General features: G+C 39.5%; 2 protein-coding genes across 5 annotated transcripts; one reads left to right on the top strand and one right to left on the bottom strand.

Moving 5' to 3' along the window:
* The first annotated feature begins 1,698 nt into the window (after positions 1–1,698).
* Positions 1,699–9,245, top strand: ascc2 (activating signal cointegrator 1 complex subunit 2). Of its 3 annotated transcripts, none has more exons than XM_044025591.1 (20): positions 1,699–1,809; positions 2,109–2,179; positions 2,303–2,409; positions 2,512–2,670; positions 2,910–3,083; positions 3,189–3,318; positions 3,669–3,736; positions 3,834–3,947; positions 4,301–4,413; positions 4,495–4,569; positions 4,657–4,761; positions 4,857–4,925; positions 5,275–5,349; positions 5,863–6,109; positions 6,202–6,398; positions 6,630–6,749; positions 6,993–7,217; positions 7,354–7,438; positions 7,706–7,797; positions 8,301–9,245. In XM_044025591.1, the coding sequence occupies exons 3-20, from the start codon at positions 2,326–2,328 to the stop codon at positions 8,470–8,472; spliced, it is 2,304 nt and encodes a 767-aa protein (XP_043881526.1). In that variant the 5' UTR covers positions 1,699–1,809; positions 2,109–2,179; positions 2,303–2,325; the 3' UTR covers positions 8,473–9,245. The 3 variants fall into 3 exon arrangements, with proteins under 3 accessions (XP_043881526.1, XP_043881528.1, XP_043881525.1); XM_044025593.1 differs by having other exon boundaries at positions 2,118–2,179; XM_044025590.1 differs by lacking the exon at positions 2,109–2,179.
* On the bottom strand, positions 9,137–18,145 carry rnf215 (ring finger protein 215). Of its 2 annotated transcripts, XM_044025595.1 has the most exons (11): positions 18,071–18,145; positions 17,748–17,968; positions 15,586–15,738; positions 15,429–15,500; positions 15,013–15,098; positions 14,775–14,829; positions 14,551–14,655; positions 13,112–13,228; positions 12,030–12,173; positions 10,754–10,856; positions 9,137–10,426 (listed from the first exon to the last, which is right to left on the bottom strand). In XM_044025595.1, the coding sequence occupies exons 2-11, from the start codon at positions 17,940–17,942 to the stop codon at positions 10,404–10,406; spliced, it is 1,053 nt and encodes a 350-aa protein (XP_043881530.1). In that variant the 5' UTR covers positions 17,943–17,968; positions 18,071–18,145; the 3' UTR covers positions 9,137–10,403. The 2 variants fall into 2 exon arrangements, with proteins under 2 accessions (XP_043881530.1, XP_043881529.1); XM_044025594.1 differs by having other exon boundaries at positions 17,748–18,135.
* Positions 18,146–18,461: the final 316 nt, after the last annotated feature.

Here is an 18,461-nt window from a genome sequence, read left to right on the forward strand (position 1 = left end):
TGGTGCTGGCGCACATACAGAACAGCATCCCAGATACACTGGACCCCCTGCAGTATGCCTACTGGCCCAACAGGTCCACCACAGACGCCATCACAGCCATACTCCACTACTCCCTGTCCCACCTGGAAAATAAAGACTCCTACATCAGGATGCTCTTTGTAGACTACAGCTCCGCCTTCAACACAGTCATTCCCTACAAACTCACCCACAAACTGTCCACACGTGGTCTCCGCCCTACCCTCTGCGACTGGCTCCTTGACTTCCTGACTGGCAGACCCCAGTCTGTCAGGATTGGCAATGGGACATCAGCCAGCATCATTACAAAGACTGGAACTCCACTGGGATGTGCCCCATCTTCTACAGTGTAGAGGATGGGGCTGAGGACACATCCCTGTGTAGCGCCCTGTTCACACATGACTGTGTCGCCTCCCACAAGGACAACACCATCCTGAAGTTTGCTGACGACACTAGATTGATAGGATGCATCACTGCAGGGGATGAAACAGCCTACAGGACAGAGGTTGCCAGTCTGGTGTCATGGTGCAAGGACAACAACCTCACCCTAAACACAGACAAGACGAAGGAGATGATAGTGATAGGAGAGGAGACCTCATCAACCACTGTTTATCCGGGAGCTTGAAGTAGAGTAGGTGAGCAGCTTCAAGTACCTCAGGGTACACATCAATGAGGACTTCACATGGACCACCAACACAACACAGCTGGTCAAGAAAGCTCAACAACGACTGTATTTCCTGAGAAGGCTGAGGAAATTTGACATTTGACTACAAAGATCCTCAGCAACTTCTACAGCTGCGTTGTGGAGAGCAGCCTGACCAACTGCATCACCGCGTGGTACAGCAGCATTACGGCCACGGACCGCAAACGCCTGCAGAGAGTGGTAGAGACAGCTGAGAGGATCACCAGGTCTCCACTGCCCTCCCTCTCCTCAGGAGAGCTGCCACCATCATAAAGGACAACACCCACCCACAACATGGAATGTTTACACCCCTGCCCTCAGGACGGAGGTACAAAACCGTTTTAAGAACTCTTTCTACCCCACTGCCATCAGAATACTCACTAGCTGAACGGACTACACTAAAGTTATTTGTTTACATCTCTGTCACTTTAAATCTTACTTGTCACTTTAAAACTGTCACTGCCACTTTACATCTGCTACTTGAACACAGCACCTTGCACAAATTAGGGTTCCCTGATCTGTGTGTTCTCTTGTATATAATGCATATTTTTGTCCTGTATAAGCATATATTTACATATATATATATTTTTATATTTATTATTTTTCTTTATGTATATCTATCTGCTTTTTTTTTAATGCTATTTCTTGTTTACTTTTTGCTGGTATTTTTGAGTGGACAGCAAAGTAAGAATTTGTACAGGGAAACTTGTTGAATCTTGACTCTTGAATACATTTATTAATTTATTTATTGATTTATTAATTTATTTATAACACATGGACACAGAAATAAATAAATAAATAAACGTAGGTGAACAGAAATGTAGAAATGTTTATTTATTTCTATTTTTATTTATACATTAATTTATATTTTATTATACAATACAATTTATGTTGAGGAACAACAGAGATCCTGCTCTGCCGTCTGTTGCCCACGGTGGGGAGGTAAAGACAACAAGCTCTGGCTTTCATTGTGGATGCGTCATTTCCTTTACATGTGTCACTTCCGTTCCCCAATAACTCACAAGTGATTACGTTTGGAAACAGAAACCTTGTAAAGCTGCGTCGACTGAAGTCAAATGGCTTGAAAGAGTCGCTTACGGTCACATTAGGAGGTTAGTATGTTTATTTACGCAGCTTCATTTTAACTAGGGCGGTTATTTTAACCATATAAACTCACCGGCTGCTTAGCGTTAGCCGCGTTTTAGCCATTCATTAACGTGCTGTCGCCTCAGTTGAACAGGTGAGCTCAGCTGGAAACGCCAGACATTACCACGTCAACAGAATGACATCAGTCTAACCGAGATATTGAAGCGTATTCAACTACTATCTGTACTAGCATGTGTCTTCTTACTGAGCCAACTTACTGCTAAGCAAGTTTTTAACTGAACTGACTCATGTTGTTTGTTACAAGTGTCTGCAGGTTTTGGTTAGAGTGCCGAGTGTTTCCCTCTCCTTCACTTCTACATTAATAATACTTTAAAAGTGAGTCTTAAAGGCTGTAAACACATAAAATTATACTGACTTGACAGTGTCATGTCACATGTTCAAAAGATTCTTAGATGTGATTTTCATCACTCACTTACTTTTTCTGATATGATTTTGTAGATAAGTGTAGGGAAGGAGTAGGTATGGCCTGTGCTCGTGTGCCACTGGATGAACAGCAGGTGACTGAGTCTGGCCCTTTTGGAAAAGAGTGCACACTGCCTGCACTGGTGAGTTGGCTCCACAAAAAACAGTCTGCTGTTCACACACATAAGCCCCAAACAAAGACCAGTTTATGAAAATCACATCCTGCACGTTCTGTTCCACATCAGCACCCGGACAGGAAGGAAGACCACTGTTTTGTGCCTTACAAGCCTCCACCAGAAGATGGCTCTCCAGCTGAGGTGGAGGAGTTTTTGGAATTTGCCAGATTCATCATTGAGGACCTGGAGTGGCTCCTTGCATTGCCCCATGATAAGTTTTGGTGCCAGGTTAGTGACTAATGATATGTGCATTTTTTTGGTCAGTAGCAACTGGACTTGAAGTTTCTCTTGAAGATGTTTCACCTCTCATCCAATTCAGTTCTCAATGTGTTTTGGACAACGATGACTTGGATAAATGAGAATCTACTCAGACATCTGTTTTCTTCTATCTTTTGTTGGAAGCTAGAAAGATCAAAAGCCCAGTGTTGATCAATTGACAACAAGCCCTATTCTGTCTTTTCCTCCAGGTGGTGTTTGATGAGTCCCTGCAAACGTGCCTAGACTCGTACCTTCGTCATGCTCCACGGAGCCTTGACCTCACTGCCTTGCCCTCCTCCCCGGCAGTGGCTGAGATGCAGCGTTCCATTCACAGGATGGTCTTCTTGACTTTCTTGAGGATGGCTACACATAAAGAGTCCAAGGTATGTTCATGACCCAAATGTGAACCGGTGAATTGTTTTGTAGCACAATTCTGAAATCTTGTTATTCAATAAAACTTGTTGCCTTTTGCGTGTTTTTATATGTAGGAAAACTTTCTCACCCCATCAGTATTTGGAGAAATTATCTATGAGAACTTCCTGTTTGACATTCCCAAAATTTTGGATCTGTGTGTGCTCTTTGGAAAGGGTAACAGCCAGCTGCTGCATAAGATGATAGGTGAGCTGTTTTTAAAAACTCTTATTAAGTCACTTTCTTATTAGTGTACACATGGGAGCAATTGTAACGATTCTCCAAATCCATGTTTTGATTGAGACTTTTTAGATTTTTTGAACCACTCTTAATTGATAAATTGATTAATCCGTTATTTATGTGACACATGTAGTTAGGAGTCAGATGCCCTACCGTTGCGCCTGTTACACGCCTGAGTCTGTTACACTTATAGGCCGACAGGGGCTTGTTGCATGCATGGGGTAAAGTCTGCCATCTCTGATTGCCTTGTTGTTTTTGCATCTGTTTTGTCTTGTTTATGGTTTTTTTTGTTTACTTTTATAATGCTGTCCTTTTAGACAACATCTTTACCCAGCAGCCATCTTACTACAGTGACCTGGGTGAGACTGTGCCCACTGTATTACAGGTACAATTGTTTTTTTTAAAAATAACCTTTTTGCCACAATCTATCATTCCATATGAATTTGTTGTAAATGTGTACATTATATTTTCTCTATCAACAGGTGTTTGACTCAATCCTAGATAAGTGTGGTCTTCAGTGTGAAGGTGCCACTGCCATAGAGCCGATGAAGCTGAATGCACACAAACAGCCCACTGCTATGACCATGAGCCAACAGGTCAGCTCAACCGTCTGTGGAAAATATGTTGCCTGACAGATATTTGTAATTGCAATTAGATTTTTAACTGTATTCTATTGTACACTGAGTTTCAGTTTGTTGTTTACTAAGTACAGATTAAAAACATGGTGCATAACTACATGATACAATCAAAATGTTGATGTTATTCAAGTTCAAGGTTAGGATTCTTCAAATACATGATGTATAATATCATTTTAATTTATATTATCACATAAAACAATCAAAATTGTTAACTTGGTTTGTAATCTTAAAATTGTGTAGCTCTCAGACACACAGTAAATGCAGCTGGTTTACTTGATAAATGAGTGGTTTTGTTTTGTTCTCTTGCGCAGGATCTTTTAGATATAATTTTGTATCTGTCTGATTCAACTTCCACCATCCATGCCTTCATGGACATCTTTCCTGCAGCCTGCACCACCTTCCACGCACACGGCTTCCTCGGCAGGTAGACATCATCACCACCTACCTCTTATGATCAGCCCTCCTCATCACTGTAAAATAACAGCTTTGTTTTTCCTCCTGACAGATTGACCTCGTTTTATGAGACCGCTGTGCCTGACCTTGAGAAGGCAGTGAGGAAGAGAAACTTCGGTGATAAAGGGTGAGAATCTGCTTAGACTACAAATGCCGATCCCACAGAGCCACTGGGTGATGATGATAAATATAATCTCACATAACCCTCCTCTAGACTTCAGGATGACTTGTGGAAGAGGTTGTCCCACTCCTGTCGCAAAATGGTGGAGACGGCTCACCTGCTGCTGCACCACACCTGCCTACAACCCATCCTGGAGGGGTGAGGTGTCCATACTCTCAGCATGTAGTTTAGCAGGATTACCACGATGTGCATGAATACACACTTTAACTTAATTAATATTTGTTGCCTTGCAGGAGAGAAAACATGCACACTTTTGCAGAGGAACTCTTACAACATTTCACATCTTTTTTACCAGAAAAAAGGTGAGACCTATTGTTATGACCTGTGATTTCCAAAGGGCTGTGACCACTTAAATCGATAAATTCTTCTGTCTGTATCATTTGTTACAGTTTTATTACTTGTAATCAAATCATTTAAGTAAAGTGTACCCATTTAACATTTATTAATTAAAGTAGTTTGGTTTTCTTGACATGGAGGTTGTAATGAAACACTAGTCTGTGTGTTTTTCTTTGCATAGCTTGAGAATGAGACAGAGGTACAGGGGCTGCTTGGGGTTTAAATATGGTCTATTACTCAACCTGGAAAACCATATGTCAGGGGAAGATGAGGTATACAACCTTAATTAGTTTGACGAATTGATTGTCGTTACAGGTTCTTGTCAGATTATGATGAACAGTTCCCCATCTCAGATGACATCAGTCTCCTGCAGCAGGCCATCCCAGTCATGTATCCTCATCAGTTTTACCACTATAACATTGTACAAACAGGATTTTGTAGCTGATAATATCTTGCAAATTTGCCATACTCCCCCTTACCCCCAATAATATATGTGAACATGAAGCTGAGAAATGATGTCAGCACCTGTACTTTGTACTTTCTGTACATTTTATCTAAAAGAAAAAGTTACTCAAATCAGCAGATCCATCAAACAGAATACTTTATAGAAAGCAAATAATCTCGTTTACATGTGTGAACAAATAGTATTGTCCATTTTATTCTTGTGATGTATATGCATTTTTGCTTCTGAGGTTTTTCTACTTTTGGCAGTGTGACAACACATTTTCGGAGAGGCAGAACTGTGTATTTTCACCTCTGTTAGTCCTGTACCTTTGAGTATCATGAAAGTATTTCCTTGTGCTGGGGAAAGAAACTACAATAGAGAGCTACTGAAGACAAATATTTCCCCCCTAGTGTTTGTGGTGTTACTTGATTTCTTCCTGAACTGCTGGGTTTCATCAGTGATGAGACCAGGACGTCCTACCTTCTCCAGGGGGTGGAGAGTGTCTGGGACAGCATGGGGCGACAGAGATCACTAAACCAGACTCGGCCTAAAGCCTCCTCATTGCTGTCAGCCAATCAGGGAGCAGTTGGTGGGGCTACTGCTGCCTTTGTAGATGACTTTAGACCTCAGGATGACCAAGAACCTGGAGGAGAGCGAGTGAAGGGAGCAGAGGCCATGTTGGATGTTCCCCAAAAAGGAAACAATGTGAGTTCTGTGATTATATAATTGAGTCATTTACTATTGAAGAAATAAAACCAATTGGTGTTTTTATTTTTTCCTGTGTTGTATGTTCTCAGGGCGAGGTGTGTCCACTGAGTGCAGCAGAGCTAGAATCTCTGTTGTCGTGTATCAGGGATCTGCTGCCTGATTTGGGTGAAGGTTTCCTGCTGGCCTGTCTCCAGGAGTACAACTACAACACTGAGCTAGTTATCAACAACATCCTGGAGGACCGGTTAGCTCCTAATCTGGACAAACTGGACCGAGCCATGCCAAGGTAACACAGTACTCTGTGCTTTACATAAATTGCTCATACATTGGCTCTCACCTGTTGCAAGAAAGGTGATTTTATCTTCCTTAATTCCACCTCTGTTTGATCTTATCAAACAGAGGTGGAATATACTTCTAGGTAAATTAAGTAGATGTGATCAGACTTTATATTAAAAGCAAAGGTAAATATGTTGTGATACAACCATGTTATTTGACAATGCTGGTTTAATCTTTCCAGGCCAGTGAAGGAGGAGCTTCCAAATGTTCTGACCAACAGATCCAATGTGTTTGACGACGATGAGTTTGACGTCTTCCGCAGGGACCAGGTGGACATGTCCCGTGTCTGGAAGGGCAGGAGGTAAAACGCACACAGGAGTCACGCCTTAAAACTAGACCAACACTGTCCGTGTAAAAACAGCTTTACGACCCCTACAAATCTTCCTGCTATTGTCATCATAGAGTACATACATTAACACGCAGCATTAATGAAATCATTAATATAAAAATATAATGGTGCTCATTCTGATTATTTAAAGATATGTAGGGGGTTCATATGATACTGCCTCCTTTGTGATTTGTTCATGTTTTCTGGCTCCTGCAGGAAAGGTCCAAACACTCGTGAGATGCTGGACGATAAGCGTCACATAGCAGAGCAGCGAGCTCGTTATCAGGCCTACGAGATGGTGGTAGATGAGGTTGTTATCGAACCTGGCGAAACTGCCGCCAGCTACGGCCTGGACGACTACGACGACGAATATGACGACACGTATGACATGAACCAAGTGGGAGCTAATGACCTGGACGGAGACAGTTTACTGAACCGGAGGTGAATCATTGTTGCTTTGTTGGTTTCTGTCACTTTTGAAATGGAATTTTAAAGGCCACTGTAAACAGCAGGTGGGATTCTAACTCTGGATTGTGTTGTCCTTGTGGTGTATGCTAATTTGTTCTGTTCTCTGCAGGCCTTTCACTATTCCACAGGTACTGAGAAAAGGAAACAAAGCAGAGGAAGAAAGTGAAGAGGAAGAGGAGGAAGAACCTTTACAGGTATTTGAAATATTCAACTTAACAGAAAACATTTCTCTAAGTTTTTTTTTTGTAAAACCAAACAAAAAAAACCAAAATGTATTAACACTCCCTGATTCACCGTTTGAATAAAATCTATATATGTCTATATAATCTATATATGTAATCAGAAGTAAATTGATTTCATTTTGCAAGTATGCCTCTGTCATGTTACATTACATATGTAAAAATGTACATAGTTATTTGTCTTCTTTTTTTGACTTGTGTGCAAATCCATTTTTATTTCAGAACAACACGAACAGGGACCAATTTGTGCAGGACCCGGCTCTGCTGCGAGAAAGAGCTGAAGCTAGAAGAGCAGCCATGCAACAAAGGAAAGGGTAAAGACCAGATTACACAGCATTTTCCTCTAAATATTACACTTGAACATGAACCTGCCATTGTTATGTTGTGTTTCAATCTCTAAATTTTGAATCAAAGGTTTGAAAGTTTTGTTTCAATGATTGTAACTGACTAAAAATAGAGCTGTTGGCATCAACTGTTTAACTTTAATCTCAAGTTCATAAAGTAACTTTCTTTTGCTTCCAAATGAAGATGCACCAATAAAAGTCACTTTACTTTGTTAATATGGAGTTAAAAACTGTTGTGAATGGCAAAATCTAATTTAAAAATGTGATTAACTATTGAACTTCTGCAATTAATCATGATGATTAAGAAAGAATGTATAATTTGACAGTCCCACTAGAAATTGACAACGCTGATAGGTACATTTTGGAACTGTAGGCTTGGCGTGAAGGAACTTAATTGTATTTTTAATGTTAGATGTTTTTTTGATATTACATTTTAAAAAATACAACTCTGATTTTTCTCTATCTTCCTCCAGTTTCCGACCAGAGCGTACCAGTAATGTTGTTGGCCAACCCAAAGGCCGAGGTCAAACCCTTGACACATTCCTGGATCGACGCAAGAAGGAGACCAACAAGAGCCGCGTGTCCAACCACAGCCGACGAACCATGGCTGACCGCAAGAGGAACAAAGGCATGATCCCTTCCTGACCTTTGTGAAGGACTGGTGGTAGCAAGAAAGGTGTGAATGAAGAGTTGCTGTTTGATGGTTGTGACTTTTGATCACACTCTGGTAGTGAGGTTGGTCTTCGCTCCAGAAGGAAAAGCTGCAACTGTTGGGACGTTTACTGACGTTCTGCATGTTTGTCATCAGAGGCTGTCAAACAACTCATTGTGAGTGAGATTCTAAACATCTGCTTTTGATTTTTGGCCTTTTTCTTCTTTTAAAGCTCTTAATAACCAAAGTTGAGAGTGTGAACCAGAGACAGAATTTTATTTTTATTAAGTAACAAATGAGTATATTAAGATCCAGAGAGACTGAAAGACATTTTTCACATAGTCCGTGTAGGAATACAAGGGATGAGACATCCAGGGTTTCCCATAAACTGCCGTTTCTTCTGTAACTGATCGAACAATCGAACCTGGTGTTTGAGTCTGGACATCAATAACTGCCTTGCTACTAGTGTTGTGTTAATACCCACTCTGTACGAGTAGCTTGTGTGAAAGCTGCTTGCATGAGTCATTTGACTGCACACATGTGTTGACCATCCAGTAAGTACAGTGGTATCCAGTTCATAACTTTGTCCAGCCTTCACTGAATCAAACTCAAGAGACTGATGCTGTGATGTTTGAAAAGCACATGCTTTCAAACTACTTTCTTTGAACACTTCAGAGCATTTTATTTAAAAAAAAGGAAGAAGCACATGGAATTGGTTTTTGGATTTCACATAGCAAGAAAACCTGAAATAAATACAATAATACCATGTTTTGTGTTTTTCCTATGGCAATACAATAGTTTGAAGTTGTATTCATTAGGACTAATTGCACAGCTATGTATGGAGTAAACATGTTTATCACAGGTGAACGACAAATCTAGGGCAGGGCTATTAACTATTAATGCAATGTAATTCTTACATGACAAATTATAACCTTAGCTTTGTGTAATGTTTAGCAGTTTAACAAATGTTTGTCATTTTCTGACAATAGTTAACTGGTTTCTTCAACTTTCACTCAAGAGCAAAAAAAAATCTCTGATTATGCGACATTTATCATTATTATGAACACTGTCTGATACGCCGACCTCCATTTTTCACCACTTTCTGTCATCCGTCAATAAATTAATTAAAAATGCCAGTAATGTTTCGTAAAAGTCGGGGGCGAAAAATCAACTAAACTGAGGAAAAGGACTAACCCTGACTGTTTAACATCTCTATCACTGACAGTTCTAAACTACAACTGCAACTAAATTAGCTAATGTAAAATAAACATCAAGTATAGTTGGGGACATGTTTGTGGTTTCTTTCACTCTGAACTCTCTCTATAAGGCATGTAAAGGACAAGTATAAACACCTTCTCCAATTCTGCTACTGACTGGCAACGTTAATGATTCTGCACTAAAACTACAGAACCACTACATCTAACAGTTTAGACACTGGGTGACACCATGTTTAAACTTTGTTAGTCCACTTAATAAGTTGGAAAATGACATCATTTTGACCTAAAGTGATCATTGACACTTGTCTGTTTAGCTCATCCAATGTTCATGTAAAATACTGACGTGTGAATACTGAGGTTACCAGGTGTTGTTAACAGAACAGCTGTGTTTGTGTTTAGTCACATTATACACACAATCCGTAATTGTACAGTAACATGATCCCAGGAAGAAGTACTGTTCATACACGACAGCACTGTACCAGTACAGTACTTTTTTTAGTTATTGTTTACGCTGTCACGACTGTACGTGAGACCCATCTTGAAGGTCGGAAAGTAAAATGTGATCGCTCTACGGTCTCGTCAGCCTCTCGGCTGATGCGACTCACTCCCACATTTCTGGCCACAGGAAGGTATGAGGTTGATAAAAATGGCTACTGGAATATCACAGACGATTCCCTGCTGCTGCTGCAATGGAGGAGAGCTTACTGTTAACTGTCTTTGCAGAAGCTGCCTGGAAAGATAAAGATAAAAAAGAATGAGAAATGTGTGAATAAGAGACTCAATATAGTTAATTTACTTTTTTTTTCCTTGTTAGTCTATGAAAGTAAATATCTTGAGTTTGAACAGTTTTCACAATAGCTAACGTTTTGGGAAATACATAAATCAATCGCAAATTGCAACTGCAAACAACTGAGTCATTTTAAAAGACTTTAAAGGAAGGAAGACACATCATTTGTCTGAGCACATATTTTGTGTTAAACAAGGTCTGCTTCAGAAGCACCGACTCTAAATGAAAGGAGTTTAAATATCAGATGCTCGAGGTGTGATGGAAACTCACTGAGGATGCTCCGTTTACACAGAGGACAGGTGTGATGCAGCAGCAGCCAGGGGTCCACACACTCCCTGTGGTATTCGTGAAGACACGGCAACACGCGTAAACACTGAGATGGTGGAAAGAAACAAACGGGTCCCCCACAGTTCACATGTAGCAAAATTTAAATCCTCACCGACAAACATTTGATCTAAAATCTCTGATCAGTTAAGTGAATATTGTTTTTGTATTAGCTCAACTTAGAACTAATGTTTTTGTATGTTCTGTACATGAAAGTTTTTTGTCACAAACAGATTTAATACAATAAAAGAAGTAGGGCCGCAACAATCAATCAATTACTAAATTAACTGTGACCTATTTTGGAGGATGGATAGATACATCACTTTGAGTGTCTTTTTAATAATTAAAATATGTTTTCTACTTTTCCAGTTTCTTAAATGTGAATATTTTGTTTCTGTGCTCAATATGACAAAACAACATTAAAACTGAATTTTTGGTTTGTGGAAAAAAACAATACATGATCATTTCAACATTTTCTCACATTTTATCATCAAACAACTTATTGATTAATTTTGAAAATAATTGGCAGATTAATTGATTATGAAAATAATAGTTGAGACCCTAAAAAGAAGCATTTTTCGATTGCTTTACGGCTGATACTTAAATTGTTTTGTTCTTTGTTTTATTGTAATACTCGTTTCATTTTTAAGTACATGTATCATGTATTAAAAACATTTTTAAACCTGTTAATTTGACCAAGAAAGAATGTCTCTTACTGGAGATCTAAATAAATAGTTCAATAAATCACCACAGAGTAACCTTATCTTTTATATGCACCTGCAATTTAATCCGCTGTCATAAGTACTATTATTGTTGTTATTATTATAACCCATTATCGAGAGTCCTGGCAAAGACAGGACATCCAGGACAGCAGTATATTCAACTGACAGACAAAATAACAGCAACATTTGCAGAGATAAGATACCACAATACTCATCCAAAAGAATAAATACAAACTCTGACTGATCAAATTTTAAAACAGACACCATTAAGCAAGGAAACGGGGCAGTTAATAGTTGTAAACTGACGGAGCAGCAAAGCTGAACACGTCTGTTTTTCTAATTCATTGCAGACATTCGGAACATTTAACAAAAACAAGTCAAACGAGTGTATGTATAAAACTAAGCAAACCAGTGGTGACATAATGTCAGCACACATGTCACCACTATTACACACATCGGCTTCATTTTCAACAGCAGTAGTGTGAGGAGAGTCAGCTCACCTGGTTGTTCTTGAATGGCTCCAGACACACGGCGCAGTTGTCCGTCTCCACTGGCTGGGACGGGTCACACCGGCGTTTGGGCTGAAAGTATCTTTTGGTCTTTAGAGACGACATTCTCTTCAGGATGTCCTGTTTAGGAAGGAGCTTAAAAAAACCAGCACAGAACAGCAGCTCATTTAAAAGTCTGAAGCTCAATGAGAGTTTTCTGTCCTCTCCATCTACTATGTCTCTGTGTGTGGACATGGTCTTGATGTGACAGTAGTACAAATAAATAAATATATGCAAATAAAACAAATTCTATTATAATCTGTATGAACATAATATAACACTTAAAACAATGGGAAAGTTCGAAAATAAGGCCGAACGATTTGGAGGAAATATTGAATTGGACTTTTTTGATTGATATTTCAATTTGATTTTCAATATTATTATTATTTTTAAGTCTGGCTTCAGTTACGTTTTCACTGTGTAACAGACGGAGTCTTACGACCTGACACAATCTCAAATACTACTCTATATTCAAATACAAAAATGAAAACAATATGAATAGCAGAATTCAATGGCAACTTTTGCAATTCACTAACTGTAGTAGTGACTGAGATTTCTGTTTGATTGTAACTTCTGCCCTAATAGAAAAGACCGTAATCATCTCTGTATCAGAGCTGTGATGATTTCAGTGGTGATACAGAAGAGCCCTAAGGCTAAAAACTAAATTAATTCCATCATCAAATGCAGACGTGACTTTACTGCACAGCATGTCTGCCTCTTACAAGACTTCACTGAAGCAAACCCGTACATGATGTAAAAAGGCTGTGTAACCGTTGAAAGAAATATACATAGTAAATTCATAGGTGAGGGGACTGGTGAAAAATAACTAAACGTGGGCAGGCAGCAGGTGGTAACAATAACATATTTGTTTTTTAATAATAAAACTAATTTCAAGATTTTATGATAAAAAATTATATGTTCATTATGTCTTTTGATCAGTTAAAAGGTTCACGGGTATGTGGAGGTGCGGGTTTTAAAAAATTGACCTGTGCAGGATCTGAAATGTATGGGCCGTTGAAAAGTATGGGCTTTACCTCCAAGTCGTCATTGACCTGGTGGTCCTGGTACTGCCAACGAGCCTGGACGATGACTCCGGTGCTGAGAATCAGAGCCACCAGGAGGACAGTGTCCCACAACTGCTGCAGGTACTTCTACAGAGACAGAGCTTATTATCTGCATATATAAATACTGTGAAGTCATTAGTTGACAGACTTTATTTGTTTATTTATTTTTTTCATTTTGATTTGTTATGTTGCACAGAAGGGCAGCATCAGGAGGTGGGCGTGGCGTAGAGAGAGACAGGCTAATCAGGAGAGTCAGAGCACCTGAGGACGTTTGGATTAGGAGGATCTCTTGCACAGGTGAAGCTCTTTTGTCTGCCAGAGTCAAGCTGGAGAGAATCAATGCTGGGATGGCAACTGAGACGCCATTGGTATGTACATTATATTTTAGTTTAGTAAGATTTATGATGCAGGTCTGTGCTGTTAACTTTGGTGGTATCCTGTCAGTCTGGGGATGATAGTTTATTTAATTTATGAATTATGTCTGTTAATTGAGAGGATTATTAAACTACTGAAATTATGGTTTAGACTGGATTGGCAATGTGATAAGTTTGTGTAGAGTTATTCATTTGAGTTGGAATGGTTGATATAACTAATAATAATTATTATATACTTGATCTGAATTTGATTTCATTCACTAGGGAGGGAGGTAAAATCATTTAATGCACTAAATATACTAAAGATTCAAAGGTTATTAATTGTAATTTCATTCTTAAAAAATAAATGTTTAAAAATAGATCCTAAAGAAACTTTCAGATCATTTATTAGACAATACATTGTATTATTAAATGGTATAAATGTATTTTCACTCTTTAGATTTACAGTAGGAATCAATGATGTCAATAAATGGATGACAATTATACAGAGTTGGTCAGCGTCCTCTGTTGCCTGGTCAAGTTTAGGCAGGCATTGATGTGAAAACCACAAGAAACTCCACAAATACAACAATCTCAGTCCATCACAATGTTTCCCAATCCTGGTCCTCAGGGACTCCTGTCCTGCATGTTTTAGACATTTCCCTACTCAAACACACCTGATTCAAACTCTGCAAAGACCTGACAACAACCCACTCATTTGAATCATGTGTGTCAGAGCATGGAAACATCTAAAACATGCAGGACAGTAGGTGCCTGAGGACCAGGATTGGGAAAATTCTAATTATTATTATTTTTTTAAACTTGCAATATTTATTCAAGCCAACATACGTATCAAAACACCATATTAAGATGAAATATTGTCCTGATCTACACTTCACCCACAGAAGAAAACATTTGCTTTGCACAAGTCGTCAATTATGTAAAAATTATTATTTATTTATTATGAAGCATCAAAGAACTCGCTAAATTCATGCGACAGCTTTAAGAAAACATACTGTGTAACTAAGCTGATATGTTAGTTCTGCTCCTTCCCACCTGGACCTGAGAGTTGGTCTCCCCCGTGCAGATGACCCCCTGCCACTCTCCGTAGCGCCCTCCTCTCGATCGACCACAGCTGGACCACAGTGTGAGTGTGGCCCCCTGCCCGGACACACAGCAGCATGTGCTCACTGTCAGCTCAGCCTGTCATCTGTTCACTCACCACTGGGGGGTGCTAACAAATGAAACCACACTGTAAGCTGATTGAATGTGCAGCTCACCAGGTTGTCCTGCAGGATCGTCTTGTATGTGATTTTCGCTGTTGCCTGGAGGCCCCTACAGAGAAGGAAACAAGCAAACGATATATTTAAGGTAGATGCACACACTTAACAAATTCGTTCAACATGTTACAGTATGCAACTCTTTAAATCAGTTATCTTTCACTGTTTTCAAAGGCAACGGGCACCTGAAAGCATGGCTGCTGTTGACAGTATCTGGAATAATAATAGAGTCCTGTACCTGAGCAGAGCTCCGATCAGCTTTGTGACATTTTCAGACGTCTGGATCACAATGATGGGCTTAGACAGCACCTGCGACAGATCCATCTGCAGCACAAAGAGGCAGGTCTTTTAAGTTTGTAATGCTGGACTAACACTGACAATTTCAGGTACTAACAACAGTTTCTTGGCATTGGAGTAAAAAAAAGCTGATAAAATATATATTTTAAATAAATATAAGGATGAAGAACAGCAGTGTAAGAACATTGTAAAAACTGTATATTGAGTACATAGTTCTTGTCAAACATGTGACAACAAGGAAATGTAAATATGTTATGTAAAAAGATTTTGAGTTTGAAATAAACTACCAAACCTAAACTAAAAACACAACGATATAAGAACAAGCGTTCAAATGCTCGCTGTCCTGGACATTTTTACCTCACTGACGGTTTTCTGATTGAGAGCAAGGATGATCAGTGCTGAAGCTCCGAGGACTAAGGCTCGCTTCATCTAAGACGGCGAATAGACAACATAACATTTCAAACATTCAACTAATGCTCCACAGGATCAATTAGCATTCAGTGACCACACTCACTTTATTGACCATTGCATCAGCGAACGACTCCTGCTTCCCAGTGGAGGCCTTGCTGTCATCAATCTCCACTGGCACCACCCCGATCCATGGCTCCTGCTCTGTGGCATCGTCCTCGCCTTCTCCTCCACTCACCTGCGTCTCCTCAACTTGAACCTAAGGAAAGAGAGTAGACATTTCCACTACAGGGAAGGCATCATATCAGTGACAAATGTAACCTCTCTTTCAAAGAACAGTGCCATGAATGGTGTTGCTTCGAAAGCTGGCAGCCTCCAACCATGTGTTGAGGAAGCTGACACATGAAATACTGTTTAGGAGGGGGAGAGCAGTGCTTCAAGGCTGCAAATTATTATTACTGTGTTTCATTATCACCTCAGTCAGAGAGTCTTTGCCAGCATGTGTCTGTCTGTCAGCTGAGCAGCTCAATTCCTGACAAAGAATGGATTTTGATGAAATTCTGTTGGAATGTAAGTGATGGCCCAAGCAAAGACTATTTTGATGGAGATCTAGATCCAGATTAAAACAAATACCACTGTTAACTTGCAAGATAGGTCGTTTTCAACATTTTAATTAATGACTCTGCTAAAAATTACAAGTAGTTGTATCTCATATAATTCTCATTTAAGTATACATGACTGTCTTGTTTGATGGAAATTCAGATCTAGACTTGGATGTGATGCATAAAATCCATACATCTTCCTCCGCTAAAGGTTGAGGGTTGCTGGTGCCAGTGTGTACGGCGGGGTACACCCTGGACACGTCGCCAGTCTGTCATAGGGCTACATAGAGACAAACAACCATCCACTCCTACACAGTCAATTTAGAGTGTCCAATTTACCTAATCCCTAAATCTCCATTTAAGACTGTGGGAGGAACCTGAAGAAAACCCATGCACACACGAGGTGAACATGCAAACTCTATACAGAAAGGCCCTTCTGCATGGTCTTCTTGCAGCAAAGGCTGTTGTAAATGTTAGCCCTCTTGCTTTCAAATTGGCTTCAAAAATATCAGAGTGATGCATAGAACAAGCAAGGATTAGCCTATAAGACACTCTATTGGTCTGATACCAGTCAAAATCACTGGATCAGACATTGAAAATAGAACAAAATAAAATTCAGTTATATCTGTAAACCCTAAATGTGATGTAAATACTTCACTAGACAAAGGCCACATGCTGTAAAGAGAGAAATCCACCACTGCTGTTGTGTAACAAGGATGCTGCAGATGTGGGAGAATTATGTTTTGTTTTTTTTAATGTTTTTGAAATAGCTGGTTATAACTGGGTGGTAAATACATCAGCACAAATGTCTTATCAAACAAATTGTCTAGACTGCTGTATCAGACAGATATTGATATGCGTAGATACACAAGGTGTCATATCGGAATCAAATCTGGCACAAAAGAGTGGCACTGAGTCATCCTTAATGACAGGATGATGTCAGCGATGTACTCAACACTTCATAAAGGCTGGTGTCAGCATTCACAGCACTGTAAAATAAACACACTGTGGGAAACTGAGCAGCCTATTTTCTCAATTAATTTACAAATATTTATTTTATATGAAGCATCAGAAAACGGTGAGAAATAGTTAACTAGAGCTGACCAACAGACCATCGATTGTTCTGTCTTCTATGCTAATTAAAACTGTAATACATACATGTTAAAAATAATTAATAGTTCTCATCCTTGAAATATGATACAGGTTAAAAATAGTTTTAATGGCATTGTTTGTCAAATCACAATTGCAATTAATAAATATTTTCCTCAAATAGATGTATATTTTTTGCAGTCACTGAAGAACTAGCATGCTAAGTTTGACAAAAACCTTTTATTAGATTTAAAGTAGTCTGGAGTCCAGATTCTGGACATACATCAAACTCTGATATACATGTATACCATTAGTATAGATAATTTACAGATATGCACTGAAATGTTCGCATTTTTTAATTCACTTAAAGTTTTGTCATTATAACTTCGGCAAAGCTGTAAAAACATCCGTTGATTAATTTAAGCCTCACCTTGACTGAATCTATTAATCACAAAATAACAGTTAATGACAACACTTGTTAGTTGCTTACACTTGGTATTCTGTTGTAGTTACCAAATGTCAGCTTTCCAAATTTACCATACAACAGCAAAACAACCCTAAATCCGCGTTAGCTCACCAGGACCAGCTCCCCGTCCAGCTCCTCTCGGTCCTCGGAGGTCTTGCTGACCCCACTGGACTCCACCACCTCTCCCTGAAGCAGTGCGCTGACACTGGGTTGCTGCTCCAGGAAAACCTCCACCTGCGCGACTTGCTCCGCCGCCGCCTGCAGCAGCAGCAGCCCCGGCCACCGAAGCAAGAGGAACGGCAACATTACCCAGAGACAGCGACAGCAGCGAGCTGGAGCCATGGTGCAAGCAACAACAGCGAGACAACACAGTTAAAAACTACCACACAAACCTAATGGACTGTCAAGCAGCATTCTATGAGAAAAGAACTGACAGCGTTTTGTTCTTCAGAGCCCTCGAAGAATGTAAACAAGCAACGACAACTTCCGGCTCCAAACGGAAAACGAGGGAGGGTCATCATCTTGTCGTCTTTTTTCTTTTTTCAATAATCTTAAAATACAAAATATACAAACGCTCTCAATAGAAACATGTCAGTGATGTACAGCCATTTTACTGAAACAAACATTTGTAGAGAAATTGCAGCATAACAAGCACGTGAGCCTCACGAATGGAAAAAGTAATTGTATAACATAAATTGTGTTATGTAAAATTTACACTGCTCCTTACTTGGTAAAGCTTTACAATTACAGTAATGTATTACTAAGTAACATGACTCTGCCAAACAATGAAACTGGTGTTAAAGAATCACAATATTTGTAGGACTA

This window comes from Solea senegalensis, linkage group LG5 (assembly GCF_019176455.1).
Source record: "Solea senegalensis isolate Sse05_10M linkage group LG5, IFAPA_SoseM_1, whole genome shotgun sequence".
Classification (NCBI taxonomy): Eukaryota; Metazoa; Chordata; class Actinopteri; order Pleuronectiformes; family Soleidae; genus Solea; species Solea senegalensis.